The 26,785-nt window shown below is 40.9% G+C and overlaps 1 protein-coding gene across 4 annotated transcripts in view; it reads right to left on the bottom strand.

Annotated features, from left to right (window-relative positions):
• The window catches only part of ALCAM (activated leukocyte cell adhesion molecule), a 165,307-nt gene extending 138,907 nt beyond the window's left edge, over window positions 1-26,400 (bottom strand). For 2 of the 4 annotated variants that reach the window (XM_063126860.1, XM_063126863.1), the window contains exon 1: window positions 25,991-26,400. In XM_063126860.1, the coding sequence (XP_062982930.1) occupies window positions 25,991-26,093 (103 nt within the window). In that variant the 5' untranslated portion in view covers window positions 26,094-26,400. The remainder of the gene's footprint in view (window positions 1-25,990) is intronic. The other 2 variants (XM_063126862.1, XM_063126861.1) reach the window with 1 other exon arrangement.
• Window positions 26,401-26,785: the final 385 nt, after the last annotated feature.

Below are 26,785 nucleotides of genomic sequence, written 5' to 3' on the forward strand. Positions count from 1 at the left end.
GATCATGACACATGATGGATGACCTTGGGTTGATTTACACAGAGTAATTCATTGGTAGTAATATCAATTAAAGCAGCCTAGATACTATACTTTTAAAGTAGGAGTATTGAAACACTTTCAGCCCGAGGGCCAAATTCCATTTCAAAGAATTCTTGGGAGCTGCATTGCAGTGGTGGGCACGGCAAAAGGCAAAGGGGTGGAGCCAACATACAACACATGCCATCATATTGTAGTGTAAATTACTTGTTGCCAGCATCTTAGAAGAGGCTTTCAGAATAAGGAAAAACTGCACAAAAGCCAGGAAACCACTAAACAATTGGATATGTCCCCCGCCCCCCTGCAGACCCGAGATTCTGTGCCCCTGGTTTAAAGTATCCATCTTGTTAGTATTAGTTTTGGGAACAGCCAATGATTGACATTGGGAAGATATCTGGATTAAGAAAGGTTACAAATTGAGCCCGCCATGGTTTATTTAAACTTGTGGCTTGCTGTCTCATCCAAATCCAGCAAGTTGTAGGTTGCGTGAGGGTTAAACAATCCTCACAGAACCCATGGCCTATTTTAGAGTTATGCAAGAGTTATTTAACCCTTGCACAACTCACCCCCACCGGGTTCGGATAATATGACAAACTGCAGTCACGGCTTGAATTTTTGGGATGACGCCACCACAGTTCATCAGAGTTTACACGACTAGCTGTGTGATTGTGCAAACCCAGTTACAGTTCTGAACTGGTGAATTTTGGAATGACTCATGTGGATGCTTCCATGTTTACAGAAACGGATTACCAATTTAGTTCACCCAAAGATGATCCCATGAATGAGCATCTGCTGTTTGGAGAGTTGACAGACTATTTCAATGACTAAGCTTAATATAGCCTAGTAGAGAGCTTTGTCCTTGGCATGTGTTGTTGCCTATTTGTCCCTATAATTGCTTGTGCTTTCAGTGTCTAGTGCAGATAATTATTATTTTATGGCATTGCATTTTCTAAAATGGAAATGATGGTTGAACAGTACTTTCAAAAAGAAATAAGAACGTATCTTATGTTACTCTCACCTGATAACTTGTGAATCTTCACTGTTTACATGTTGTGCATTTCAGCTTCAAATTGTGAAACATCAAATGTTTCTTTTCCCCCTACAGAAACTTTAACAAAATCTTACATTGCAGTGGCTTACGTTTTGAATGTAAATTCAAAAATGAAAATATAAAGCAAATAGCAATTCACAAGATGCTTATAACAGGTTTCCTGTCTATTTGTATGTTTTATTTTTATTTGGTATTATTGTTAACTACCTTTTGCACCATTTAGTGGAAAGATGGGATAAAGGTTTAGCAGCAGCAGCAGCAACATAATTATTGTATCCTATTTATAGTTCTTTTTGGAACATACACACACATGGATGATAGAGTAGTCAGTATTTTCAGCAGCTAAATTATTATTTATTTATAATATAATCTGTAATATAATAATTCTATTCACATAATAATGTAATATAATAATTTATACATTATACCGCTTGGATATTTTATTATATTAACCAGTATATGTGAATTACTAATAAATACTTGTATATTTTCTTTTTGAATTCTATAGTGATGGACAGCTCTTTAAAGTTCTCTGAATAACGTATGTGTTCAATTATATTACAGAGAAATTATTAATAATAGTAATTAAATTTATGCATTGCTTTCCACTGCAGAAAGCAGTTTCAAAACGACTTACACAATAGAGAAATCATTGGTTAATTCTACAGGTGGAATCAATATAAGTCATAATCACCACGATAATGGTGTAATACAACATGTAATAATAATAAATACCATAAAAATATAATCTAAAAATAGTACAAACAGGCATCGCCCTTCAAAGCATATGTGCAACCCTTCTTCCTAAAAGTTTATTATTTATTTATTTATTTATTACATTTCTATACCGCCCAATAGCCGGAGCTCTCTGGGCGGTTCAGAAAAATTAAAACCATTCAAAGTATAAAACAACAGTATAAAACCATAATATAAAATACTATATAAAAGCTCAACCAGATAAAAACAGCAGCAATGCAAAATTACAAATTTAAAACACCAAGTTAAAATTTATTTATAGACTGTTAAAACGCTGGGAGAATAAAAAGGTCTTCACCTGGCGTCTAAAGGCATATAATGTAGGTGCTAAGTGAACCTCCTTAGGGAGCTCATTCCACAGTCTGGGTGCCACAGCAGAGAAGGCCCTCCTCCTGGTAGCCACCTGCCTCAATTACTTTGGCAGGGGCTCGCAGAGAAGGACCCCTGAGGATGACCTTAGGGTCTGGGCAGGTACATACGGCATATACTGCTTTCATAGTGTTATTTCCTGTTTTTTAATCCAAATTATCCAAAATACCACAACAAATGTCATTGTACAAAGTAAATAGTTGAAGCAATGGTTCTGTCAAGCTAGCAGCACAAGCCATGCACATAAACATCCCTGTATAACAAATGTGCCAAATGCTAAAGAGTTGTGATAACTGAGTGCCCAAGACATGCAGGAGATGCATTCGTTGAAATCACTCATGTTAATGGCTTCATTTAATATTAATGCAATGAAAGCTCTACAAGGCAGGGGGTGATGAACCATTCTGGGGTAGAGGCCAAATTACCCAGACTTCATGGGGCAGATGATGTCAGAGGCATGTCCATGGCCCTGACATCATCCAGCCTGATGGAAGCATCGGCTGGAGTTCCAGCTGGCATTTCAAACAGGGACTGTCTTTGCTGTGGAATTTCCCTGGCTGTATGGGAAGTATCCCAGGCTGGGGAAGGGTCGCATACAGTGAAGCTGCTCTGACTGAGTCAGCAGCTGGAGGCATAAGAGAATCCCTTTCAGGTTTTTTTAAAAACATTTTGTAACAGGGCTTAACGGATCTGTCAAAATATGAATTTTGGGAATTAATCAACCAAAACATGGTGCTTTATAGTAAACTACTGGAAATGTTTAACAATGTCATCAAATAAAAAGGGTAAAGGAAAAATGAAAACTGAGTAGAGAGGAGTCTGAATAACAGCAATATGATTACCAAAATTGAAGACTTGCTGAGCTGTATTAATGGCTATTTTTATAGTGTGCAGTGCTAAATCCATTTATAGTGCAGCCCTATCCTTGACTTATGTCCTCTGGACATGGCCAGGATTGCTCAGATGTCTATTTGTGCCAATAGAGCCTGAAAATATGCCAACGTTGTAGACCAATGCCAATGTTGTACAATGGTGTAAGTGCAACATCAGCACGATATTGCTAAAGCAAGGGCAAAAACAGGTGGGATTGTGGGTGTGGCAGGGAAAGAGTCAGACATTCTGAATCCTATGCTTGTTCAAAGCTCAGTCCCACTCATAATGGAACAATGTTGTTTCCCAAAAGAGGTGGTATACATGAAAATATTCTAATTGGACTTATTTATTTATTTATTTATTTATTTATTTATTACATTTCTATACCGCCCAATAGCCGGAGCTCTCTGGGCGGTTCACAAAAATTAATGGGAGAGACTACCTCTTCCCTCTTGGCCCATCCAACCACAATGGAGAATAAGATTCCTACTCTCTGCAGTAATGATGGCATACAACTAGAGTCATAAGCACCCCGAGCAAGGAACACCTCACTCCTCAAGGCCCACCACTTGGAAAACACCACTCTATCCTTACGTCTAGAGGATGTGAAGCAGACAAGTGAGGACTTTGGTGGTGAGGACTCTGGTGAAAAGGCTCTTTACAAAAACAACCAACAACACCCAGGACTAACAACTATCTAGAATGCGTATATTTCTAATACTGGTTTCCTTAGAATCTTTTTCAGATACTCACCTCAGGACTCCAGAGTCATGCACCGAATAGAAACTCAAATCCCCTCCTATAACTAGAGGTGCAAAAACAAGGCATCCCACACAAGTATACAAAGCAGGAAGGATCATTTACAGAAGGGGGAACCAACTATAGAAGCAGGGGGCTTGCCTTAAAGCAGGATACACATCTCATTTATGTCTCCCATGCTTGTATAGTGGCTAAATAGTCCTCCCTCTGTCAACAGGCAGAAACAGTCTCTCTGAAATAAGCTGAATATGCAGAAAGCTGCTTTGTTGGCCATAACCTCCCCGCAAACACAGGTAAGTTCCCACCAGCCACTCCATTACAACTATTGGTAACATTATTCACACACTCAACTCTTTTTCTTTTCTTTTTTCTTTTTTTGCAGGAGTAGAGCTTCAGCAAGAAGCATGGCACACAATAACTGGAAATAGATTTTCAGTGAAACTCTCTTTATGTAATAGAAAAACATTGTCTTAAAGACTACATAGTGACTTTAAGTCACTTTAAAGACTTACTGGTGAACCACCAAATCTGGAAATCAAATCATGAACAGGGGAATGAGGTTGAAGCATAAGAGCTGAAAGAGCACCTAGGTGGTGAAACTTTCTTTCAATCATGCACCAACCTAAGGCGTATGCAGGCACAGGATTTTTTGTGGCAGCTGCTCAAGAGAGCTCTGCTACCTGCTGCTTACCATCCTGTTCCTACTAACAACTGGGAATGAAAAATGGTTCTAGGCCAAAGTATACATTATTTTACATCTCTGTCTACCAGCTGTATATTTTCATTTCTACTTTAGAATAGGAACAGGGTCCCCAATCTGCCCAGAAAACTTATGTAATGGGGCAGCTATATCAATACAGTAAATACAATGAACAACACTCTCACCCTACGTTTAAAGATAAAATGAAACAGGGAACAAGCACTTTACAGAGAATAATCTATCTTTATACATTTATATCCTGTGGGATTAAGCAAAATTGGCAGACATTTGGGTAACATTTATTTCCACAAACCAGACCTAGAACACGTTATGCCCCCTCACGTTGCCCCCCCCCCCTTCAAAGTCTTTTTAGCAAATGAATTACAGGTGTGTTTCTCTTCAGAGCCTGAGAGCATGGCAAACATTCCTATCGTATGGGCAGAAAAAAATCTTTAAAGGATTCTTACCGTAGCAGAAACTGTTCTGAAAGTGTTTGATTTCCTTTTCTTTTTATAAAGCTGAAGTATTTATATAAGCAATCTTGATAAGTAAAATATATGTTGGAAAGGTTCAAGCACAGACCATAAGCTTTGATGGTCAATAATTCTGGGAAAATGGCAGTCTGAAGTTTCAACACTCAAGTTGAGTGCGAACAAAATCTGTATATGCATTTGCTCTAATTGTCTTAGGTCCAGAGGCATGATGGGAAGACTGAGACTGTGACCTGGTTTGCACATAAAGACAACCCTGTAGGTTGACGTGGCCACACATGAAAGAGTGCATTGCCTCCCACCTGTTGTTTATTTATTGCATTTATATACCACCTTTTTCCTTCAAGGAACTCAAGGCAGTTAGCAACAAACTATGGGTGTGTAGACATCTTAAATCTTGGGGTTGTTTGTCCCTCAGCAACCCAGCTTGATTCACATGTCATGCCAAACAACCAAGAAATGATCCTAGGTTTTTTGCTAACAATGAGCAGGCAAATCAGGCCTGTGTTTGCTTTGAAATGTTTCAAACCCAGCTAATAATTGTATTGCATCATCAGAGGAAGTTACCATTACTATGAATCTATTAGTCTGGATCCAGCCCATTATACTACTAACCTGGTGCCCAAACTTATCAAGGTAGGGGCCAAGCTAACATTGCTAGGGAGAGAGTTACATAGCTGGTGCAACATCACAGAAAAGTCCTCTGAAGGCAAGGGCACCTAAAGAAAGGTCTCTGAAGAGAATCTGAGCAAGGCAAGTTCATATGGGTGCAGGTGGTGATTGATGGCGCTATGCAAATAAGAATCTTTCAATTCCACCTCTCCCCAATGAAAGTTAAACATTAGATGTGTACACAATGAAAATCAAATGCATGCAATGAGGTTAAGCAAACAACCCTAACAATAAACATGAAATCTTCAGCAGGAAGAGATGACAATACATATTGCGGAACAAATAACAAGATTAAACTAAAGTGATGCCAAAAATAAATTCTCAAATATTTAAAGGTGTTCCCTTTTCACTGGAAAGCTCCTATTCTTTGCTGCACCTTTTCTTCAAAAACTGGTCATGCATATCTTATGCACAGTTGCTCTCTTTATGGGCTTCTGTACATTTTCACTTTATGGCCCCAAAATATGCATTTGTTCTTCTTTGCTTCTTACACATAGTCCTTGCGAATTTGTCCAAAGTTGCACTTCTATGGAAATATTGTCACAGAGATGCCATAGTTCAGTTGTAGAGCACATGCTCTGAATGTATGAGGTCTTTGGTTCAGTCCCTGGAATCTCAAGGTAAAAGAACCTCAAGTAGCAGAATTGGGGTGACTTATTCCTGAGATCTTGAAGGGCTCAAGGCCCAATCCTGGGCTAGATGTTACAATGATCTGGCAGCATAAGGCAGCTTTGTATGCCCATACTGCATTTTCACAGCAGGTACATTAAAATATTTTTCCCCAGAGAAAAACGTATTTCTTTTCAATCAGATTGCACATTTATTGCTAATATAAATTATCATGTCACATCTGATTGTATAGCTATCACAGGCACCCAGTGGATGTGTTTGAAACATAATTAGATGACCACTGCTACCATTTTTCATTCCCCATATCATTTTGTGAATTTAAGTTATCTGAAAGTCATCATCTCCACCCAATACAGTTACAGTATGGAAGCATACATTTTACACAGCAAGCAAAACCAACACCACCTCCTTCCCTTCCTTCTCACAGCAAAACTCTGCCATTTCATGAATATTTTGTTTCACAAACTCCCACATCTCCTCAATTGAAATGAACGTTGACAAATTATCCCTCCTCTCCCCCCCCCAAAAAAGCATACAGCAGCATGACTGTGCTACCACAGCAAAGCTATACTCATCATTCTCTATCTATTACATTTGGACAGAATATCATCCTATTATCAGAAGAAACTTGCAGAAACATGGCACAACAGCTAAGGTACAGTTGGGTCATGCTTTGTCTGATTTTGCTGACAAGCTCCATGGATTTCAGTGGGGCTAAAAGCTTCCTTCTACTGCAGCTTGCCTCAATTTAGTTTTGCCGAGCACTGGTTAAAATCTCTACTAAATTATAAGTAAGTGAATCCTATGTTTACGTAAGTCAGCTACCTCCTGCCAAAAAGCTGTTACCCAACTTTTAAAACATCATTTTCTTCACTCACAATGATGGAGGAGGGTTTGTTTGCTAGCTACTATGTGACATCCAAAATTCTAAGTGCTCATGTCAGAAACCAACTCATAAAACATCTCTTGCAGATAGCCATTGTTGGCCTGTTAGGAGAGAGAGAAAAACCTTTATTGGTACATCAATCAAAATATTAATTTTGCTTCTGAAAATAAAAAGGGGAGAACAGAAAGGATGTTAGTGGGCAATGGGCATAAGAAAGAACATTCTGGTCTGTAGATTGTAGTGGTCTTTAAGGTGAAATGGTGCTTTGCAAATTTAATTTGGTTAGAATCTTCCTAGTGCAAAAAGTTTTCAGGGCATACTAAGTCATGCTAGATACTTTATCATTATCTTTTCTAGCTTACATAGCTAGACCTCGGGCTTTGCACCTATGGGTTATATTAAATCCATAATTTCGCTTTGCACTTATGTATCTTTTTATACTTTGAATATCAGCCACTTGGAGGAGGTGGGGCTTGACCACTGTCAAGACTGTGGCACCTCCCAATGAAAATCACCCTCTAAAAGCTGCTATCTGCATTGGGAGCGAAGCTGTCATGGCAAATAGCAGATTTAAGAGCGATGATTTTCATCATTGCTGCTAATTAAGATAAAAGCACAATGTCAAAATGTGGAGGTTTGACTTGAGATTCTCCCCTGGTATAAAATAATGGCTTGGTTTATACATTTACCAGGGCGCAGGGATGAAATCGTGTGATGGAAGAGACGCATGAACCACTCCTTATCTGTATCCTGTATGTGAATAATTAGTCCCGAAAAAGAGTGCTAGGGGAGAATCTGTATAGCTGGCTATTTGGAATACAAGTCCCAACTCATATGGGGTGGAGGGATAATTGCATGGGTGACATGAGTCACTCACACTAGTCCTCCCCCTATTTCTGAACTCCACTGACAATGTAAAGACTGGAGCTAAGTATGTGTCTGCTGCTCTCAGGAGACATATGATTGCATTGATATTTAGCACTTGAACACTGCTGCTGAACTTTAAAATTTGCTAAATACTTGAGAAAAGGTTCTCTATCGTAATATATGCCCAAAGCAATTTTCTCATAAAGTTTGTCCAGATCAATGATGAAATAGTTCACCAGACTGGCTTTAAATTATGAAACCTTAAAGTTAAAATTGGGACCTGCCATTAGCACCACCAATTAGTCTTTTAGCAATGGTGCAGATGCGTTTTAAAACTTTAGAAAAGCAGACCTTCTCATATCACAGATTACAGAAATGTAACCAAAGATTCAAGTATCCCCACTCCATTCTTCAGACGTTGTACAAAATAGAATGTAGGAGTTGGGAAATATTGACTTACAGTAGGGATGCATGATCCACTCCTTTCAACTTGTAGATAATCTCCTATCTGGACCCTATATGTGAATTATCAGTCCAGAAAAAGAGTGCTAGGGAACCTCTTTCAGCTGGGGAGCCTCTTACAGCTCTTTAGCTGAATTTAATTGCAGAAAGACTCTAGGGGGCACACTTCAGTGGGGGTGTGGGCAAAGGAAGTGGGGCTGAAGGCAAAACAGGTGGGAACAAAATACACCCCCATCCCAATTCAGCATCTTTTAGCGTAAAGCTCTAAGGCATTTTAAAATGGGGGAAAACTGCACAAGAGCCAGGAGTTAACCAAATGATCAGTGGGTGAAGGAAAGTGACTATCATAGAATCATAGAATCATAGAATAGCAGAGTTGGAAGGGGCCTACAAGGCCATCGAGTCCAACCCCCTGCTCAATGCAGGAATCCACCCTAAAGCATCCCTGATAGATGGTTGTCCAGCTGCCTCTTGAATGCCTCTAGTGTGGGAGAGCCCACAACCTCCCTAGGTAACTGATTCCACCGTCGCACTGCTCTAACAGTCAGGAAGTTTTTCCTGATGTCCAGCCGGAATCTGACTTCCTTTAACTTGAGCCGAAGAACACTAAAGGGCCAGTTTGGGACCCCAAGAGGACTAGATTTGGTCCCAAGCCTGAGGTTCTTCACTCCTGCACTAAAGACAGGAGACCAGCAAGCCCCATGGGTACAAAAAGCAGAGCACTCCATGGAAGTGACTATAAACTGATTCAGTCCCTCCTCAGAAGCTTTTGGAGATTTCATAGATGATCCAATTCCCCATCCCTCTGAATATTTTTAAAAATAACTTGTTGCAATGTTTCATGGGGAAAGCAAGGTGTGTTTTTTTAATTATTATTTGAATGATAATCCTTTTATATGTGCTACTGAATTTGAATTGTCTGGTGAGAATGGATGAGCCTTTCCTGATTCTAAGAGCACACACAGTGTTAAAGATGCCTAGTGTCAGTTGCCTGCCACTATTCTTTATCTACAGAAACATTCCAGCATTCCTCTTGAAGGACCCACCAACACTATAATGGTGAGTGCAGCATTCTTATTAGCATGAGTGTCTCATCATTTGAACATGATTCATGCATTTCAGTACAGAGTCATCATGCAAACACAGTAGATTCAAAACTCTATTAAAGTTTGTCTTGCTACAACAACCTTTAACCTGTAAAGGAGCAGGCATAGGATAAATAATAAAAAATACACAAGCCATTATCTATAAATCCATACAGAGGGGATTAAGAGTTCAAGTTATTCTGCAGTAAAATCAAGCAATTCTGAAAGAAATGTCAAAGACCAAGAACAAAGTTTTCTCAAAATATTGAATAGAAGTAAAGAACAATTATTTATATTGAATTACAACAGGCAATATTAGTTGTTAAATTCCAAAACTAGCCACGTGATTAGGAACGTAAACATGTTTTGCCACTTGCTAAATTCTAGCAATCATGGCTAAAATTTATTCACATTTTACTGTATTTCCAATTTCATCATAAACTATGTAATCTCTAGTTATCCTGTATTGCCGGTTCACTCCTCCAATAACCGGTGATTAGGATAACTATAGATAAATAATAAAGGAAACACACAAGCACACAATAGAGTTAATATAGCATGGCCAAAGTCAGACACACAGAAATGTAACCACATTGTGTAGGGCCAAACTACACAATGCACACAACTGTGTGTTTCTCATCTGAGAAGCACCCTCTGAAGCTGCCATTAGGAGCAAAAGAGCTTAACTCTTTCCCTTCTACTGTTTGTCCACTCAAAAACACTCTACCCAAGCTGCTTTTCTCCCCATGTAAAAACAGATAAAATATCCCTCTTCCCCCATGAGAAAAGTATATTGGAAAAGTTGGTTTTGAGCAGACAAATGACTGGAAGGAAAAATAAAGCATCCCCCACTTCCATTTCCAATGACAACTTCCAAGGTTACTTATCAATTAAAAAAATCAGAGGAAAGGAACATGTACATAATGTGTAGTTTGACCCTTAAAATCCAGTAGGTGATCTGCAGAGCAGATGGAACAAAGCCTTAAAAGGATGCAGTTGCTGTGAATCCCAGCTGGTAACATCTGGAGCTGGAACACTCCCCTCACCATCAATCTGAGAACTGATAGTTAAGCAGGGAACAAGATATTGCATCAAATATTTGGTCATTTGTGGATGTCCTCTGCGGCATAAGCTGCTTATACTTGACAGAAGGCAGAGTGAGACTTGGTCAAACATGCAGTGTTAAAGATAATAAGTAGAGTTCCTGTAGGCCATATAATTCGAAGTAAGGAGTACCAAACCCAGTACCAAAGCAAGGCAAGAAAGCAAATGTTGTACTTAATCCAGAGCATGGATATCAAAAAGCGAGGATAGCCAGTGCACATGATGTTGGAGGCAGGATCAGAGGAGTGATCCCACCACCTCTTGTACAAATTAGTGTCCCAATATGCACAGAAGGCAAGTCACTCAGAAAAAGTCGCAACATTCTACCGTATGCTTATAATACTGTTAGATGGCAACATCTCCCCAAGAAAAAAAAATGGCACAGGGACATGTGAATGGCAATATAATTGAATTAGATTACAAATTGCAGCCAAAACAAACAAACAAACAATCACAAGCTCCAATAGCCATGCATTTAATTAAATATATGCTGATCTCAAAACTAATAAAGATAAGTATCTGTAAAAACATGTCTTTCACAAAAGTCTCATTAAAAACAGCCACCAAACCTCAAATCTATGTTAAGGGATTTCTTTGTATTTTAATTAAACATAAAACAACTGTGATGAGATAATCGTAGCAATTTGTACAGACTCATTTTCTACCTTTTAGTTATGTTCACAGCCAAAACTGTTAATTGCATACTCCTAGCTGAGCAGTTTAAAATGCATCCTTCTTCCATTTACATATTATGCTATCATTCATGAAAAAGAAAAGAAAAAAAATGTCCAAAGCAAATAAACCTTAAATTCACAGCTATAGGGCTAAATTTTTCACACCATGAGCACTCAAGCAAATGCACTAAACCTGGACAGAAATGGATCAAAACCTGCACATGCTAATTTCAGAATAAGCATAATCTCAAAGACAAAATATGTATGAGCAAAGAAGGAGTCAACCTGCAAATGGAGAAGTAGATTCATACTTACTACCAGCACCACATGACTTTGAGATTGTGTGCATAGTATATGAAGTAACGTCACATGCACAGCCAATGGCTGGGTTCTTCCAATAGAAACATCAACTTCCCTTCTCTCCCTTGCCAATCTGGTGTGAATCAATAGATAGATAATAGGGAACTATTGCAGAAGAGCTGAACCTCACATTACATTAGAAAGGAAAACAGGAAGTGAAAATGGGCTACAAAGAAGAAAAATGGGGAAAGAGGTCTGACCTTGGGGAAGCTGGGGGTGGCGACAGCCGACAGAAAGCTCTGGCGTGGGCTGGTCCATGAAGGCACGAAGAGTCGGAAACGACTGAACGAATAAACAACAACAATCTATACTAGAATGTCAAAGAGAGAGGGAACAGCTGGGCAAGAAAAGCCACAGATGCCTCTTCTAGAAAGACAGAGGCAATCTCCAATAGGTAGTTACAATACCACCTATCATGTTGTTGATGGCAACATGACTGCATCTATGAATTAATATTTGTATTCTGTCAGGAGAACCTGGGCTATGGGGCAGTGTAGAAATGCTGCTGCGATGATGATGATGATGATGATGATGATTAAAAAAAACCAGGTGGATAAATCTGTCAACTTTAGTTTCTCATTGATCCAATCTTGTATAATTTCTCAAGTCTTAAGTTTGGTTCATCACAAACTTTAAGGTTTTGGGGTTGTTCTATTTTAATATTTACATGGAAATTCATAAGCATTTTTGTACACATTTCTCCTAATACGTGCATTTTTGTATGTCTAATATGCACAATTTTGCAAGCAATTTCCTGAATTCATTTTTCAACATTATTTTCCTTAATATATGTATTTCTGTGCATAGTTTTTGTTTGGAAAACTGCAATGCAAAATTTGTAGAAGTAAATTTTTTGAAGGATAACTAAGTTTCAGTTCACAAAGTGGTCTGAAAATGTGAACTTGTGTAAGCTCATATTAAAACACAAACTGAACATAGTTCTCCCATATCCTTATGTGTGAAACAATGATGTCAGGACATCTACCACAGGCAGAATTTCCTATTGTTTCAAATACAATACTTTTCAATGTAAAGAATCAATCTATTGAAGCTGCAGCTCATAGAGCAATTAAACAAGTGATGAAGTGTTGAGGTGTGTGTATGTGTATGTGTGTGTGTGTGTGTGTGTGAGAGAGAGAGAGAGAATCAACCTGAGTTTTGTTCATGATAAGATGGTTGTTGCTTTTTTATTTTTAACGTGTGCAATTATTTAAACAATTGTGATGAATCATAATCATATATTAGGATTATATTTCATGCCACTAAAATTTACTTCATTGTTACCAGGAAGTAAGTCCTTTCATGCCACTAAAACTAAAATACTATACACTGGTACCAGGGTGTAAGTCCATTAACTCAGCAAGACATGTTTAGGAGTCTACTGTCAACGTTACTGATCTGAAAACCACAAATGCCCATTTCATCATAAGTGAAATGAATACAACAATACAGAGCAAAACAAAGGCCATGACACTGAGGAGAGAAGCATATTCTGGGGATTTTTCAGGTAACCGAACGCCATTTCCAGCTAAGAATAAGTTCATACCAAAGGCTGGAACCACTCCTGGTTTCTTTGTTGACACTATGGGCTCATCTACACCAAGCAGGATATTCCACTATGAAAGTGGTATATAAAAGGCAGGAGCTACACTACTGCTTTATACTGGTATTGAAGTGCACTGACAACTGTTCGGGCCCATTGACACATACTATAGACCGCTTTCATACCACTTGCATAGTGCTATTTCTTGCTTGGTGTGGATGTGTCATGGGCCCCAACTGTTGTCAGTGCACTACAGTACCACTGTAAGGCAGTAGTGTAGATCCTACAGTAAGATAATGGGGAAAATTCCTATAGAAATATTAATACACACATGCACACACATAAAATTATGCTATATTTAACTTTATGCAAAAAGCTTGCATAAAGCGCTTTCGCAGAAAATGGATATATCTATTAAATTCTTGTGGAGGAGGAAAGGATGATATGGCCAACATTAAATACATACTTTGGTGCACTAGTGAAAGGCATAAATATAATAAAATCCTAGGAGATACAGGCCACAGCTAGACCTAAGGTTTATCCTGGGATCATCCAGGGTTCGCCCCTGCCTGAGCACTGGATCCCCTGTGTGTCACCTAGATGAACAGGTTTGACCCCTGGACGATCCAGGGATAAACCTTAGGTCTAGCTAAGGCCACAGTTTCCCACAGCATAGATTCCAACAGCCATGTGAATTTCTTTATATTACTTTTTTCCACTAGTTTATCAGCTAGCATTTGAGCATGTCTGCATGACTTCCTGATGTACAAAACATGATTAAGAGGAAACTCGTGCTTTAGGATTCATGTGGTCCCATTACTCTATAAAGCTAAAAATACTGTGTTTCGTTTCATTTACTATATTTCTATACCATGCCATAGCTGAAGCTCTCTGGGTGGTTCACAAAAATTACTACATATCTAAATGTGTTCTGCACATTCACCACGGTAGATACCTATTGCCCTTCTAACTCATCTTAATAGTCTCTTCACTGTGGGAAAATTCTATATCTGCCAGGATGAACTTGATTTATTACTATTATTTATGAAATGCCTAATGTTTCACTGAACTAGTTCTTAGAATATTTTACTTGCTAGGTGGACATTTTCAGCATGGAACTTACACTACACATTTAGTTTGGACTCAGTCATACAAGCTAACATTCACATTAATGAGGAAATGTTTTACACAATACATTCTACCATGGGTGCAGAACGCATATGTGAAAGATTCTGGGACACTCTTTCTCCCATTACTGCCTACTTCTGTGCATGCACATGTAGGCAGGTAGCTCAATATGACACCTATGGGCATGTCTACACAGGGCGATATCCCGGGGATTGTCCCAGGATCACCCCTTTTCATCCACATGACGCACAAAAGATCCCTGGAGCAGGGAGGGAAGAACCCTGCATTCCCCCAGGATATTGCCCTACACTTTTTCCCTGGTTTTTCCCATGGTCCCAGGAGGTGTGGGCAGCTGTCCAGGTTTGTCCCGGCTCCTCATGAGTAAACGTGAGGAACCAGGCACGAGGCACAGAACTCTTCTGGAGCTCCACGCCCATCAGGGGTGGGGTGGGGGGAGCGGGATTATTATTTTAAAAAAAACACTCACTTTTCGTTGGAGCGCTCGTGTGCTCATTTTCAGTAAATAAATAATTTTTAAAAGGTGGGCGCTATGTCCTCCTTCCTCCCGAGATGTCACGCGCTGCGTGTGGACTGATGGGGAGGATCTCAATTGTAAGGCAGTAGTGTAGATCCTACAGTGCACTTCAGTATCGCAAGTTCCTCCCCCCTCCCTCCCAGAAAGCTTGGAGGTCTAGACATGCCCCATGTGCACCCTCATTCAGACCTTGTTTAGTGCAAGTTACTCATACTCCAGGCACAACAAATAAGTATTGGGGTGGGAAGGGGGACCTGGATGGAGTATGGGAGGTACACACATTATCTTTAAAAATAATAAAAAGTTATAAGCTTAGCTTGCTACCACCCTCAACTCAGGCCTAATCTACACCAAGCAGGATATTCCACTATGAAAGCGGTATATAAAAGGCAGGAGCCACACTACTGCTTTATAGCGGTATTGAAGTGCACTGACAACTGTTGGGGCCATTCACACATATCATGTACTGCTTTCATACTGCTATATCCTGCTTGGCGTGGCTCCTGCCTTTTATATAACACTTTCATACTGGACAGGAATGGAATAGAGTATCCTGAAGAGGGCACAGGTAATTGAACAGGACAACTTCCCAATCTAATGTTTTCTTGCAGGTCCCACTTCTTATATGTTCATATTATATTGCCTAGGACCTAAAAACTCCTTCAAAAACTATTCTGCATATCCAAGGAAACTTGTATTATTCCAGTAGAAGCTTCCCCTTGCTTCATGCCAAAACTCTTTGAAGACTATGTTTTTAAAACAGTTTGCAGTATGGCATTAGGATCTGCTATTTAAAAATGAAAACAAGGAAGAAATCCCACTGTGCATTGCATTATGTAGAATTTCAATGCAGTTTGAAGGACTGCTTACTTTTCACAGTTAGGGTAAAAGAGTATCATACTCGTGGCTATCCAGCGAGCTTCATGGATGGAGAAAATGTAAACAACTTCACTGAGTCTTACTACAAATCACATTGCTTCTATAAACATGTGAACAGAACTCTAAGGCCTTAGCTAGACCTAAGGTTTATCCCGCGATCGTCCCAGGGTCATCCCTGTTTATGTAAATGACACACAGGATATCCCGGGAGCAAGCAGGTACGACCCCGGGATGATCCCGGGATAAACCTTAGGTCTAGCTAAGGCCTAAATAGCAATTCAAAATTCATGTCATCAATTTTGGGCCTTAGCTAGAAATAAGGTTTATCCCAGGATTGTCCCGGGGTCATCCCTACCTGCTCCCGGGATCCTCTGTGTGTCATATACATGAACAGGGATGATCCCGGGAGGAACCTTAGGTCTAGCTAAGCCTTAGTCTACAGACAATCAAGAATATAAAGAAAGCCCTGCTATTTCAGCATCCTGTTTCCAAGAGTGGCTAGCCAGTTGTCTCTGGAAATCCCTTAAGAAAGGCATAAAGGCAACGTAACATGTTCTGATTAACTGGTAGATACAGTTTTCAAAAACAGCAACCACTCAATTACCTTAAGCCAAACCAGTCACATCTAACCAGCTAGCTCATTGGTCAGTACTCTTTGGAGGGACATATATAATTAGTGGCCAGTTCCTTCTGTGTCACTAACACCACTGTGTCCAGTGAGGACTTTTAAAAAGTGGTTTTATCACTGCCTCCTTGAGGTCCAATGGTATCATGCCTACCTGAAGAGCAGCAATAGCCACAACACTAGTCTACTCTGCAAGTCCCTCTCTGGCAGCTTTCATTAACCATGGGCAATGGTCCAGACAGAGCAATGATAAGGGGCATGATATAGCCAAGACTCCTATCCAAATCCCAATGGAAGCTGGTGGCACTGCTGTGAATCTGTTCTGGGTTTCAGTCAGAAACAGCCAGAACTCTAAAAAAGTTATTCAATGTGCTGAACTCTATCCCCAAAATAGATTCAGCACCTTGGATAACTCCTTTACATTTCTGGCTGGTTCTGACTGAATGGATTCACAGCCCCACCAAAACTGAAGCCACCAGCCACCATGGCCAAAGCCTCAGACATCACAAGCAGAAGACACAGGGCAAGCAGGAGCCGAAGGCAGAAGAAACCGCACATACATGTACAGGAATCTTAAAGAACTTTGGATGATGCCCATTGCTTGAAAGTAACAATGGAAAGGATTCCAAGCATGCTAAATATGCTGCCTAAACTTGTTTCAGTGATTTATGATTTTGCAAGCCTGGACACATAAACAGCTGGACATTTGGTATACTGTTCTGTAATAACGTATTCTGAAATAATGGGCATGTCAATGAATAATTTTCTTTTAAATGTGATTACATTATGTATTCTTACCATGCAATACGATGCAAATGTACGATCCATTACAATTTATTCATCTTAGAACTTGGGAAAGTATGTAAACTATAATGTCACTATGTCCATTTAAGTATCTAGTATCTATTCCCCTCATGAGGATTATATCTGTAAAAACTACTGGGAGCAGCAAATTACAGCATTAGATTTCATTTGCTTTTTCTGATCTTAATACCCATATTCAAAATCATAACACAAAGGGATTCCAGATCTAGCTCTAAACCCTCACTCCCAAAGTGCATCACTTTAGATAACTACAGGATGAGCCTTGGCATCTCTCACTTTCTTCATTAAATATCTCCCAAAGTAGGGTGGGTGGGGAAACATCACAACTCCACGTGGTTTAAAGTAACGCCAGATCAGAAGTGGTAATGGAGCTGTACTTTAGCTGTAATTAGGATTAAATTAATAATGCAATTAAAATACTTTGTAAGGGGAGAAATAAAACAAACAAACGCCTTTTGTTAGCTTTCATGGGAGAGCTTAATGTTTCCTTACTATATCCAGTGAGAAAACTTCAATGCTTTTTAACCAAACATTAGAGAACCATTCCAAAAACGAGATAACCTTTGTAACACAGCCTGAAGCTTTACTCTCTCTTCACTATTTTATCACTTTTTTGAAAAAGGGCATATTTCTTATCTACGAAGGAAATACCAGTTGAGCAAATAGATACTGATTTGCTGTTCTGTAAATGTATACATATGCTAAGAAAAGCAATTTAATCTTAAACTAAGCAGACATTCACTGGAGAACTACCCCATTAAGGCACCAGATTAATATCCACTGGATAGGGCTGAGTGGGGATTAGATGATGCTCAGTGAACTAACATTTGTTATCTTTTCTGGTTCATATGCCATAAGTACTAAACTTTTGACCATAGAAATTTTGTATCATCTTTCCATCCTAAGACATGGAGGATGTAATTTAGAGATGCAAACCAGAATTGGTTCAGAAGAAATATAATATTTTATCTAGTGTCCTGGGCCCCAATTTGCAGCTTGTTTACATTATGGTCCCAATCTAAAAATCCTTGCACACTGGTACAGGGTTTACCTATTTTGCTGTATGCAAGGATTCCACCCTCCAGTCCACCTCAGCCAAACACATAGTAAATCCTGAATTCTGCTCAGCTATTAGAAGTTACTTTGGCTGCAATCCTATAGTCTCTTACCTGGGAGTAAATCCCACTGAATGCAACGGGGCATAATTCTGAGTATACACACACACACAAACACACATAATTGCACTGTAGACTATTATCTGGTTTGTTCATTTTTAAATGAAAAGGTCATATTCCACAGTTCAGTGGTTTTCCTTTGCACCAAACAGTTTTTTAAAAAGTCTATGAACTTGAAATTAGCCTGTTTCCCAAATTCAAGAATGCCAACTGTAACTGGTTCACTGGGAGCAAGCTATTTTCAGTCTATGTATGTATTCAAACAGTGCAAAGGAATAGAAAAACATTATGCAATGCACATGCACAACCCAGATAAGCACTGTCCCAGTATTCCCCAACGTGGTGTCCTCCAGGTATGTTGGACTAAACTAAAACCCTCTTAAGATGAAGAATAGTCCAATATATCTGGACGGTACCAGATTGGGAAAGGCTGCATTATCCCATTCTGCTGGCATACTTTTATCAGTTTGAACCTCAAGATGTTCTTTTCTTACAGGAATGATCAATTGTGTAATTCTTGCTAAAAACTGTACTATTCTTGCTAAAGCATTTTCAAAATGATAGGAGGGCCTCATAGGTTGATGAACACAGACTCAGGTCAGATGTACTTAGGAACCACCAAATATACAACATGCATCACCTGAGTTGTGCAAAGTAAATGTGAAAGTTAGATGTGAGGCACACCCTAATTGATAGCCCTATATGCATCAATGAGCCCTTGTAACTCATGATTCGCCATTACATGTGAAGGGAATGACTTCTGGTGGAAAACCTGGAGGGTTTCCCTGAAAAGCAAAGAATACTAGGCTACATGGATAAGAGTCTGATCTTGTATCAGTAGCGGCTGAAGGCTCTGATTTTGGAGGGGCCGTGAATCCATTCTGGGTTTCACTCAGAACCAGCCAGAACTCTAAAGGAGCTACCCAAGGTCCTAAAAGTATTTTGGGGATAGGGTTCAGCACTTTGGACAGTTCCTTTAGAATTCTGTCTGCTTCTAACTGAAATCCAGAAATCGGAGTCACTAGCTTCCACGGCCTGGTAACCTCCGATTCCTGTGTTCCTACAAATTTTCTAGAAAGGAACATCTACTTGAATATTAGATTTTCAAACATATTTCCTAAATGAAAACTGAGCATGTTGCTGTTGGGGTGGTTGGGTGGGAAATTACTTTATGGGTTGGTTTCAATACCTGCCTTATTTGAGAGCAAAAGCTCCACTTTCAGCAGGTCCTTCCACCCAAGTTTTGGGGTCCTTCCTCATCCCTCCTACACCACAGCTCACTCTATTCAGCCCTGACTTTCTGAGTAGTATTTTCAGTGTACTTGTGGGGGGACTGCCATGAGAAGGAGGGAGCCCACTGCACCAGCATAGTTGCTCCAGCATAAATCTGGATCCAATCCTGTATGAAGAAATATAATGCTGTGTAGATATCCAAACATTGTATCCAAAGGATACCATCATTTGTATTCCCATTTAATACCAGTTAAAACTTCCCTTTGCATATCAAATTAAGGACTTTTTTCAGTCTAAACATGCATAGGATTGTACCCTAAGCTGCTCCCCACTCCACTGAAGTGAGCCGTGAACCCCTTAAGAGTGGGAAAACTGTGTGGGTGCACTTAAGCCTTTGAATCTAGTAGATTTGAACAATATCTTAAAGCATCTAAAGCACAAATACTTCCGTTTACGAGGGTTGTGGATTAGCTGATTGGCCCTTGCATATTAAGCCAATGCTGGGTCAAGAGATGGAAAAAATAAAACAAGCAACTCATTAAAATGCTTGTTTCTAAAGCTGCAATCCTATGAATGCAACGGAGCTTGCTTCCAAGTAAAGATGCACAGGATTGCACTATGAGTCTTACAGAAACATTGGGTAATGCTGCATTTTATTAACTTATAAAAATTCTCTTATTATAATCATTGATACACTCATGAATGTAGCGCTATTTGAACACATTACCTCACTCATCCTATGTAAGTAGGGATTAATATTTTCCTGATGTTTCAGACAGAGGAGGGTGAGAGTAAGTAGCATGCCCGAGGCTATCTAGAGAGTTCATAAGAGAAGCGAATATTGAACTGGAGAATTCCAGCCCACATTCTTTTCCACTGAACTACATTAACCATAAACACTTCTGTTCAGCGAACCATATCATCATCTGTAGAAAAATGGACTAATATGCCTTATATCTGATACAAAAAATACCTCTTATTTTCTCTATAACAATGAGGGTTGAACAAGGATAAATTTAGATAACTGATAAGGAAGTGGCAGCCCTCTGATCTCCTTGCTTTCTATGAAAATCAATGGATAAAAAGCACATGTTTAAATTATTATTATTATTATTTATTTATATAGCACCATCAATGTACATGGTGCTGTACAGATAACACAGTAAATAGCAAGACCCTGCCGCATAGGCTTACAATCTAATAAGTTGTAGTAAACAATAAAGAGGGAAGGAGAATGCAAACAGGCACAGGGAAGTGTAAACAGGCACCGGGTAGGGAGAAGCTAACAGTATAGAGTCAGAACAAACTCAATATTTGAAGGCTATAGGGAAAAGAAAAGTTTTTAGCTGAGCTTTAAAAGCAGTGATTGAGTTTGTAGTTCTCAAGTGTTCTGGAACAGCGTTCCAGGCGTAAGGGGCAGCAGAAGAAAAAGGACGAAGCCGAGTAAGGGAAGTGGAGGTCCTAGGGCAGGCGAGAAGCATGCCATCAGAGGAGCGGAGAGCACGAGCGGGGCGATAGTATGAGATGAGAGAGGAGAGATAGGCAGGAGCTAGACCATGAAGACCTTTGAAGGTCAGCAGGAGAAGTTTATATTGGATTCTGGAGTGAATTGGAAGCCAATGAAGAGATTTCAGAAGTGGAGTGACATGGTCAGAGCGGCGGGCCAAGAAGATGATCTTAGCGGCAGAGTGGTGGACAGAGACCAGCGGACTGATGTGAGACGAAGGAAGGCCAGAGAGAAGAAGGTTGCAGTAGTCCAACCGTGAGATAACCAGTGCGTGAACGAGAGTCTTGGCAGAAGAGACAGACAAAAATGGTCGAATCCTGGCAATATTATACAGGAAGAAACGACAGGATTTAGCTACTGCCTCGATGTGAGGAGTAAAGGAGAGCGAGGAGTCAAATATAAAGCCAAGACTACGAGCTTCCTTGACCGGAGTAAGCGTGACATCGTTGACAGTAAGAGAGAATGAGAGGTGAGGAGAGGGTTTAGGAGGAAAAACAAGCAATTCAGTCTTTGCCATGTTAAGTAAATGTTTTTAGAGCCTGCCTCACCCACCATGCATTATCTCAAGCATATTCCATTGCCTGTGCATTTACTGGGCTACATGTCTCAGTTTGAGTAGGACGTTTCCAAGAAGCATGATGATAGTGTATTCAGCTGGACTGAGTAGTTTACTCTCTGGAGTGATAAAGCAGTGTGATTGGAATGTGCATAAAATGCTACAATCCTATTCACAGTTATCTTTAAATCAATGGGACCCATTTCCAAGTAAATGACTTTAGGACTGAAGTGAAAGTATTAAAATACTACTAGCTAAGGCAAAATATTTTTACAAAGATAAAAGCCTTACTTTAAGAGAAATCTGGGTACTCCAATAGATAAGCAGACTTGATTGTTGTTTTAAATAACAGCCTCATTTCTTATTTTAAATAATAAGCCTTTTTTCTTTTTCTTTTTTTTTTTTAACTTTTCAGCCTTATTTCTAAGTATGTTTACACTGAAGTAATTCCCACATTTAATGGGCCTTACACTCTAAGCCTGCACAGGGCTGCAATATCACTGCACAATCCTCTATGCATGGCCACTCAGAAGTAAGCCCCACTGAATAAAGTTGTTTAGATCATAGAATCATAGAATAGCAGAGTTGGAAGGGGCCTACAAGGCCATCGAGTCCAACCCCCTGCTCAATGCAGGAATCCACCCTAAAGCATCCCTGACAGATGGTTGTCCAGCTGCCTCTTGAATGCCTCTAGTGTGGGAGAGCCCACAACCTCCCTAGGTAGCTGATTCCATTGTCGCACTGCTCTAACAGTCTCCTATCTTAAAACACTTTCCGTTATAGCAGAATTGTTTTTAGTGGAACTACTTATTGTGATTCAACATGTTTATGGTTGCAATCCAAAGGATGAAATCCTATTACTACTTATGCACCTATTACTTTATCTGTGAATAAGCCACACTGCACTCAAGAGGGCTTACTTCTGACTTGGCATGCATTAGATGTTGTGTAAATCATTTAATAGTGAGTAAGGACCATTGAAAGCATTGGGACTTTGAATGAACATGTACATGATAGTGCTCAAAGAACAGAACTGAAATGATTCCCATTTCAGAAATAATAAATTTATTTAAAGTGAAGCTCTCTTTGTCAAGAGAAACAAGCAGCATATCTTATATAGTTACATTGTACACGGTTTTGTTTGATGTACTGTCAATTTGGTAAAAGAAATATATTAGTAGACTAGCTGCCTCTAAAAGGGTAATGGCAGACAAAACATTCTGTGGCAGAATTTTGAAAGATCCTATGCATTTTTTGTTAGTTAATTATAAAGCAGAGGCATTATTTCACAATATAAGGAATATATAAACTTTTGCTAGTAACACCTTTCTTCTCCTGTACAAAATAAGCAAAATAAGCGCACACACACACACTCTTTATGAATATATTCTCCTGGAAGTAAATCACACTGTGTTCAATGGGGCTTACTCTCAAGTTAACCATACATTAAATTGCAGCCTTGATATAAGCATTGTTCAAAGGCTTACCTAGACACAACTTCTATATTTTTATGTTTCAATGTAATTAGTATCCTTGTAAATGCAGCACGACTGCCACTTCAACCCATGATAATTAAATGCTGTGTTTAATAACAGAAAAACTGCCATGTTTTGGTTGGTTGGTTTGGTGGCATTTAATGAAATCAGAACTTCAGAGTTACTCAAATCAGAATTTCACTATGACAAAATTCCTGAAAATGTGGTCCTATTCATCCATTTCATTTCCCCCTTTATCTGGTTAATAGCAGAGTTCTCCAAATGTACAGTCTGATGACTGAAAACATTGAATTCACTGCAATGCTTCCGTCTTGAGTCTAAAGGCAGGCACACAAAGCATCTCTCTTTGAGCAATACAAAATGTAACCACAGGCTGACGCTCTTTCTACAAGAATAATGAGACACTCTCCACAGTGAAGGAAGGACACCGTTCACAGTTTGCTTCCCTTGAGTTCAGTTCAGTTTAATACACAACTAGAACATACAGAAAATTACAAACAGAGTAGCCCAGGTTGTTTCAAACACAGTTCATTACTCCCATTTGCTGAAATCCTAAGAACCTCGAGAAATAATAATAGGAGCCAAACTGAACTTTTGGATGCAGCTCACATACTCTGTAGAATCCCAAATGACTTTGAGTGCTTCCAGATGGAGGGTTCCTAGCGCTAATAATCAAAAAACATTGTGCAGCTATTCCATCTTTTTTTTTCCCCTTAACAGTTTTTTTAAAAAATAAGAAAAAGAGCAGAAGCAGCAGTGGGAAAACAGGTGGGCTATAAATTGAAGACATCATCATCCGGACATCCACTACTCCTGTCCCCTATAAAATTCAGTGAATGAGGCAGCACAATTGTACAATAAAAGCACTGCCTGGAAGTCCTCTTAAATGAGTCTGCTCCAGAATAAAAGGATTGTAGATTGTAATGTACATAATTCTAGGACTGAAAAATTATTTAAATGTGTGCTTAGTCCAGTTTCCAAGAATCAGGTGGATCTTACATCTCAGGACGCTAAAGAAGGACTTAGCCACGGGATTTCTCCAACGTTTTGCAAGTATGATGGTGGTGGGGGAATCTGTAAACCTCATAGAGAAACAAGAAATGAATCAGCTCCATGTTTCAAATCTCCAGTCCTGAAGACGAAACACTTTTAACAGCAACAATTATTGATTTTAAATCACTTGAATGTATGCAGAGGCACCTCTTCTGCCATCAATACAATGCACAGGCTGGCAGACTGTAGACCAGAATTAAAATCTCTCCCTCTCTCTGTCTTTCATACACACATAGGTAACATCTAGCCTGACCTGCAGAGGTGGAACTATTCCTAGAGAGGTACAGCAGAAAGGCTCCCCAGTCTATGTAGCCATTTAGTCTAGAGTACAGGATATAGATACAATGGCAAGTTTCTGGAAGGAGGCTTACAGTAATGTTTAAAGTATCAGGATCAGAACTGACAAGACTCACAGACCTGCCTTGAACTGGTAGCTAGCCTTCTGCTTGAATTATCTTGCACACTATTTAACAAAATAAGCTCCTTGCCGCCCTGTCCCCCACCCCACCCCTTCCCTCCACACACAAAGGACGTGCTTGTCATTTGCTGTGTAGGTTTCTTTACAAATGCAGGTGAGGTCATCTCTTTCTGTTCCCACTCTAGCCCAAACCAGAAAGGCAACTTTCAAAAGGGAGACAGAAGAAACCCACCCAACTTAGAGAGCCTTTTCTATTTCTGACAAATCTTGCACGATTCCTCAGGGAGTTAAACGGGAGCCGAGAACCACAGAAAGCAGATTCTGTTTACTTTCACGATAAAACCCAAGCAGAAGAGGAGAAAGGGCAATAACCCACAATCTGTATTTAAAATGTAATACGCTTTTTATAGCGGTATCCGGGGCTAATGAGCGGGTGGAATAAAGGAAATAACAAAAGCAAAGCGAAAGGTCCTCGTTTCCAAGTACCATAATTTGAATTTAAAACAGGTTAGTCCCGACTACGTCCCAGAAGCAGGCGACAAAGTGGTTTGCGAATCGCCCTGAAAGAGTCCTAAATCCCACCGAGCTCAGTGGGGCTACACCCAGGTGTGCGCAGGGTAAAATTATATGATATGACCTGAATGGAAGAAGCAGGGGAGAGAATACATCTGGGAAGAAAATGAGCACTACCATGCATGGGGAAAACACTCCGGCTGCCGTCCACGGGCCCTGCGCAGACCGTTCCTCTCCACATTTACGCCAAAGTCCCACCGAGTTTAAAAGGCACAGGATCGCATATCTTAAGTACGAAAGCTGCGTCGTACGGGGGTTGGGGACCGCAATCTATCAACACGCACGCACACTCTCGCACATATAACGCACAGACACACACACGGAGATCAAGTAAACCCTTCGAAATCTCGATCACCAGACGCGAGCCTCTCATCGATCCAGGAAGGGAGGGCAATCGAGAGAGCCACAAGCGATATCGAAAGCCCCTCAGCCCGGCCACCTGCAGCCACCGCAGCAGAGCTTCCCCCCTCCCCCGCCTGCTCGCCCTCCCTATGCCCAGACCCTTTCTAAAGTTCCGCACGAAAGGGAAAGGGAAAGGGAAAGCGGGTGGCGAGAGGCGAACGCGCCACACTCTTGACAGCTGCCCGCGCGCGGACAGGCGCCCCCGCCGCCCGCCCAATGCCCCTCGGGGCGCTCGTGGAGCTCGGCTTAAGTCCCTCCCTCACTCACCTGGCCGCAGGCAAAGGGCAGAGAGCAGCAAGCCCAGGAGAAGCAGCGGCGACGGTGGCTGCAGCTCGCGACGGGAAGAGGCGGCGGCAGAGGGGGTCTCCATCCCGCCTCCCCGCGAAGCGCCAAGCGAACGGCGACTTGGGGCGCTGCTCCTCCTGAAGGGAAGGAAGGAACGGAAGGCGAAGGCGAGCGCTGCTCCTCTCTCCGGCGCTCCTTCGCAGAGAAGGCGGCGGCGGCGTGATTCTTTCCCAAAGGGAAAGCGGTCAGGAACTTTCCAGGCGAGCTCTGTGGGGCGGCAGCGAAAGAAGTTGGAGGCGCAGGCGGGGGCGCCAGCGGCGGCGGGTCTCTGCGACGGAGGAGCAAACAGCTCGCCAGCCCCGACTGCTCAGAAGCAGGTGGCTCTTTCCCTCTGGCAGCCTAGCGGCGCTCCAGGACCGAAAGCGGCGAGCGGGGGTGGGGCCAGCCCTGGGAGGCCGCGCCCCTTCCCTCGCTCGTTCCACCCCCCTTCCTTAGCCGAGAATCGTCGAGTCCGCTCGGCTTTCCTGTGTAATCTAATACTGTATGAGAGGAGCGGGCGCTACTACTGATCCCGGAGGGGAGGGAGCTCTCCATTGGCCCTGGAGTGCGCGGCTTGCCATCAGGGGGAGGGGCCGAGGAGGCGGCTGCTGGGCATCGGAACCAGGGTACGAACGGGGCGTGGCCTGATCGGAAGCACAAGTCCTCTGTAGACTTACTCCGGGCTGGCGATGCTCTTGAATAAAAAGGGCCCGAGCGCCCGCTGGGACTCGTGCGGTG

This window comes from Elgaria multicarinata, chromosome 5, assembly GCF_023053635.1.
Source record: "Elgaria multicarinata webbii isolate HBS135686 ecotype San Diego chromosome 5, rElgMul1.1.pri, whole genome shotgun sequence".
Taxonomy (NCBI): Eukaryota; Metazoa; Chordata; class Lepidosauria; order Squamata; family Anguidae; genus Elgaria; species Elgaria multicarinata.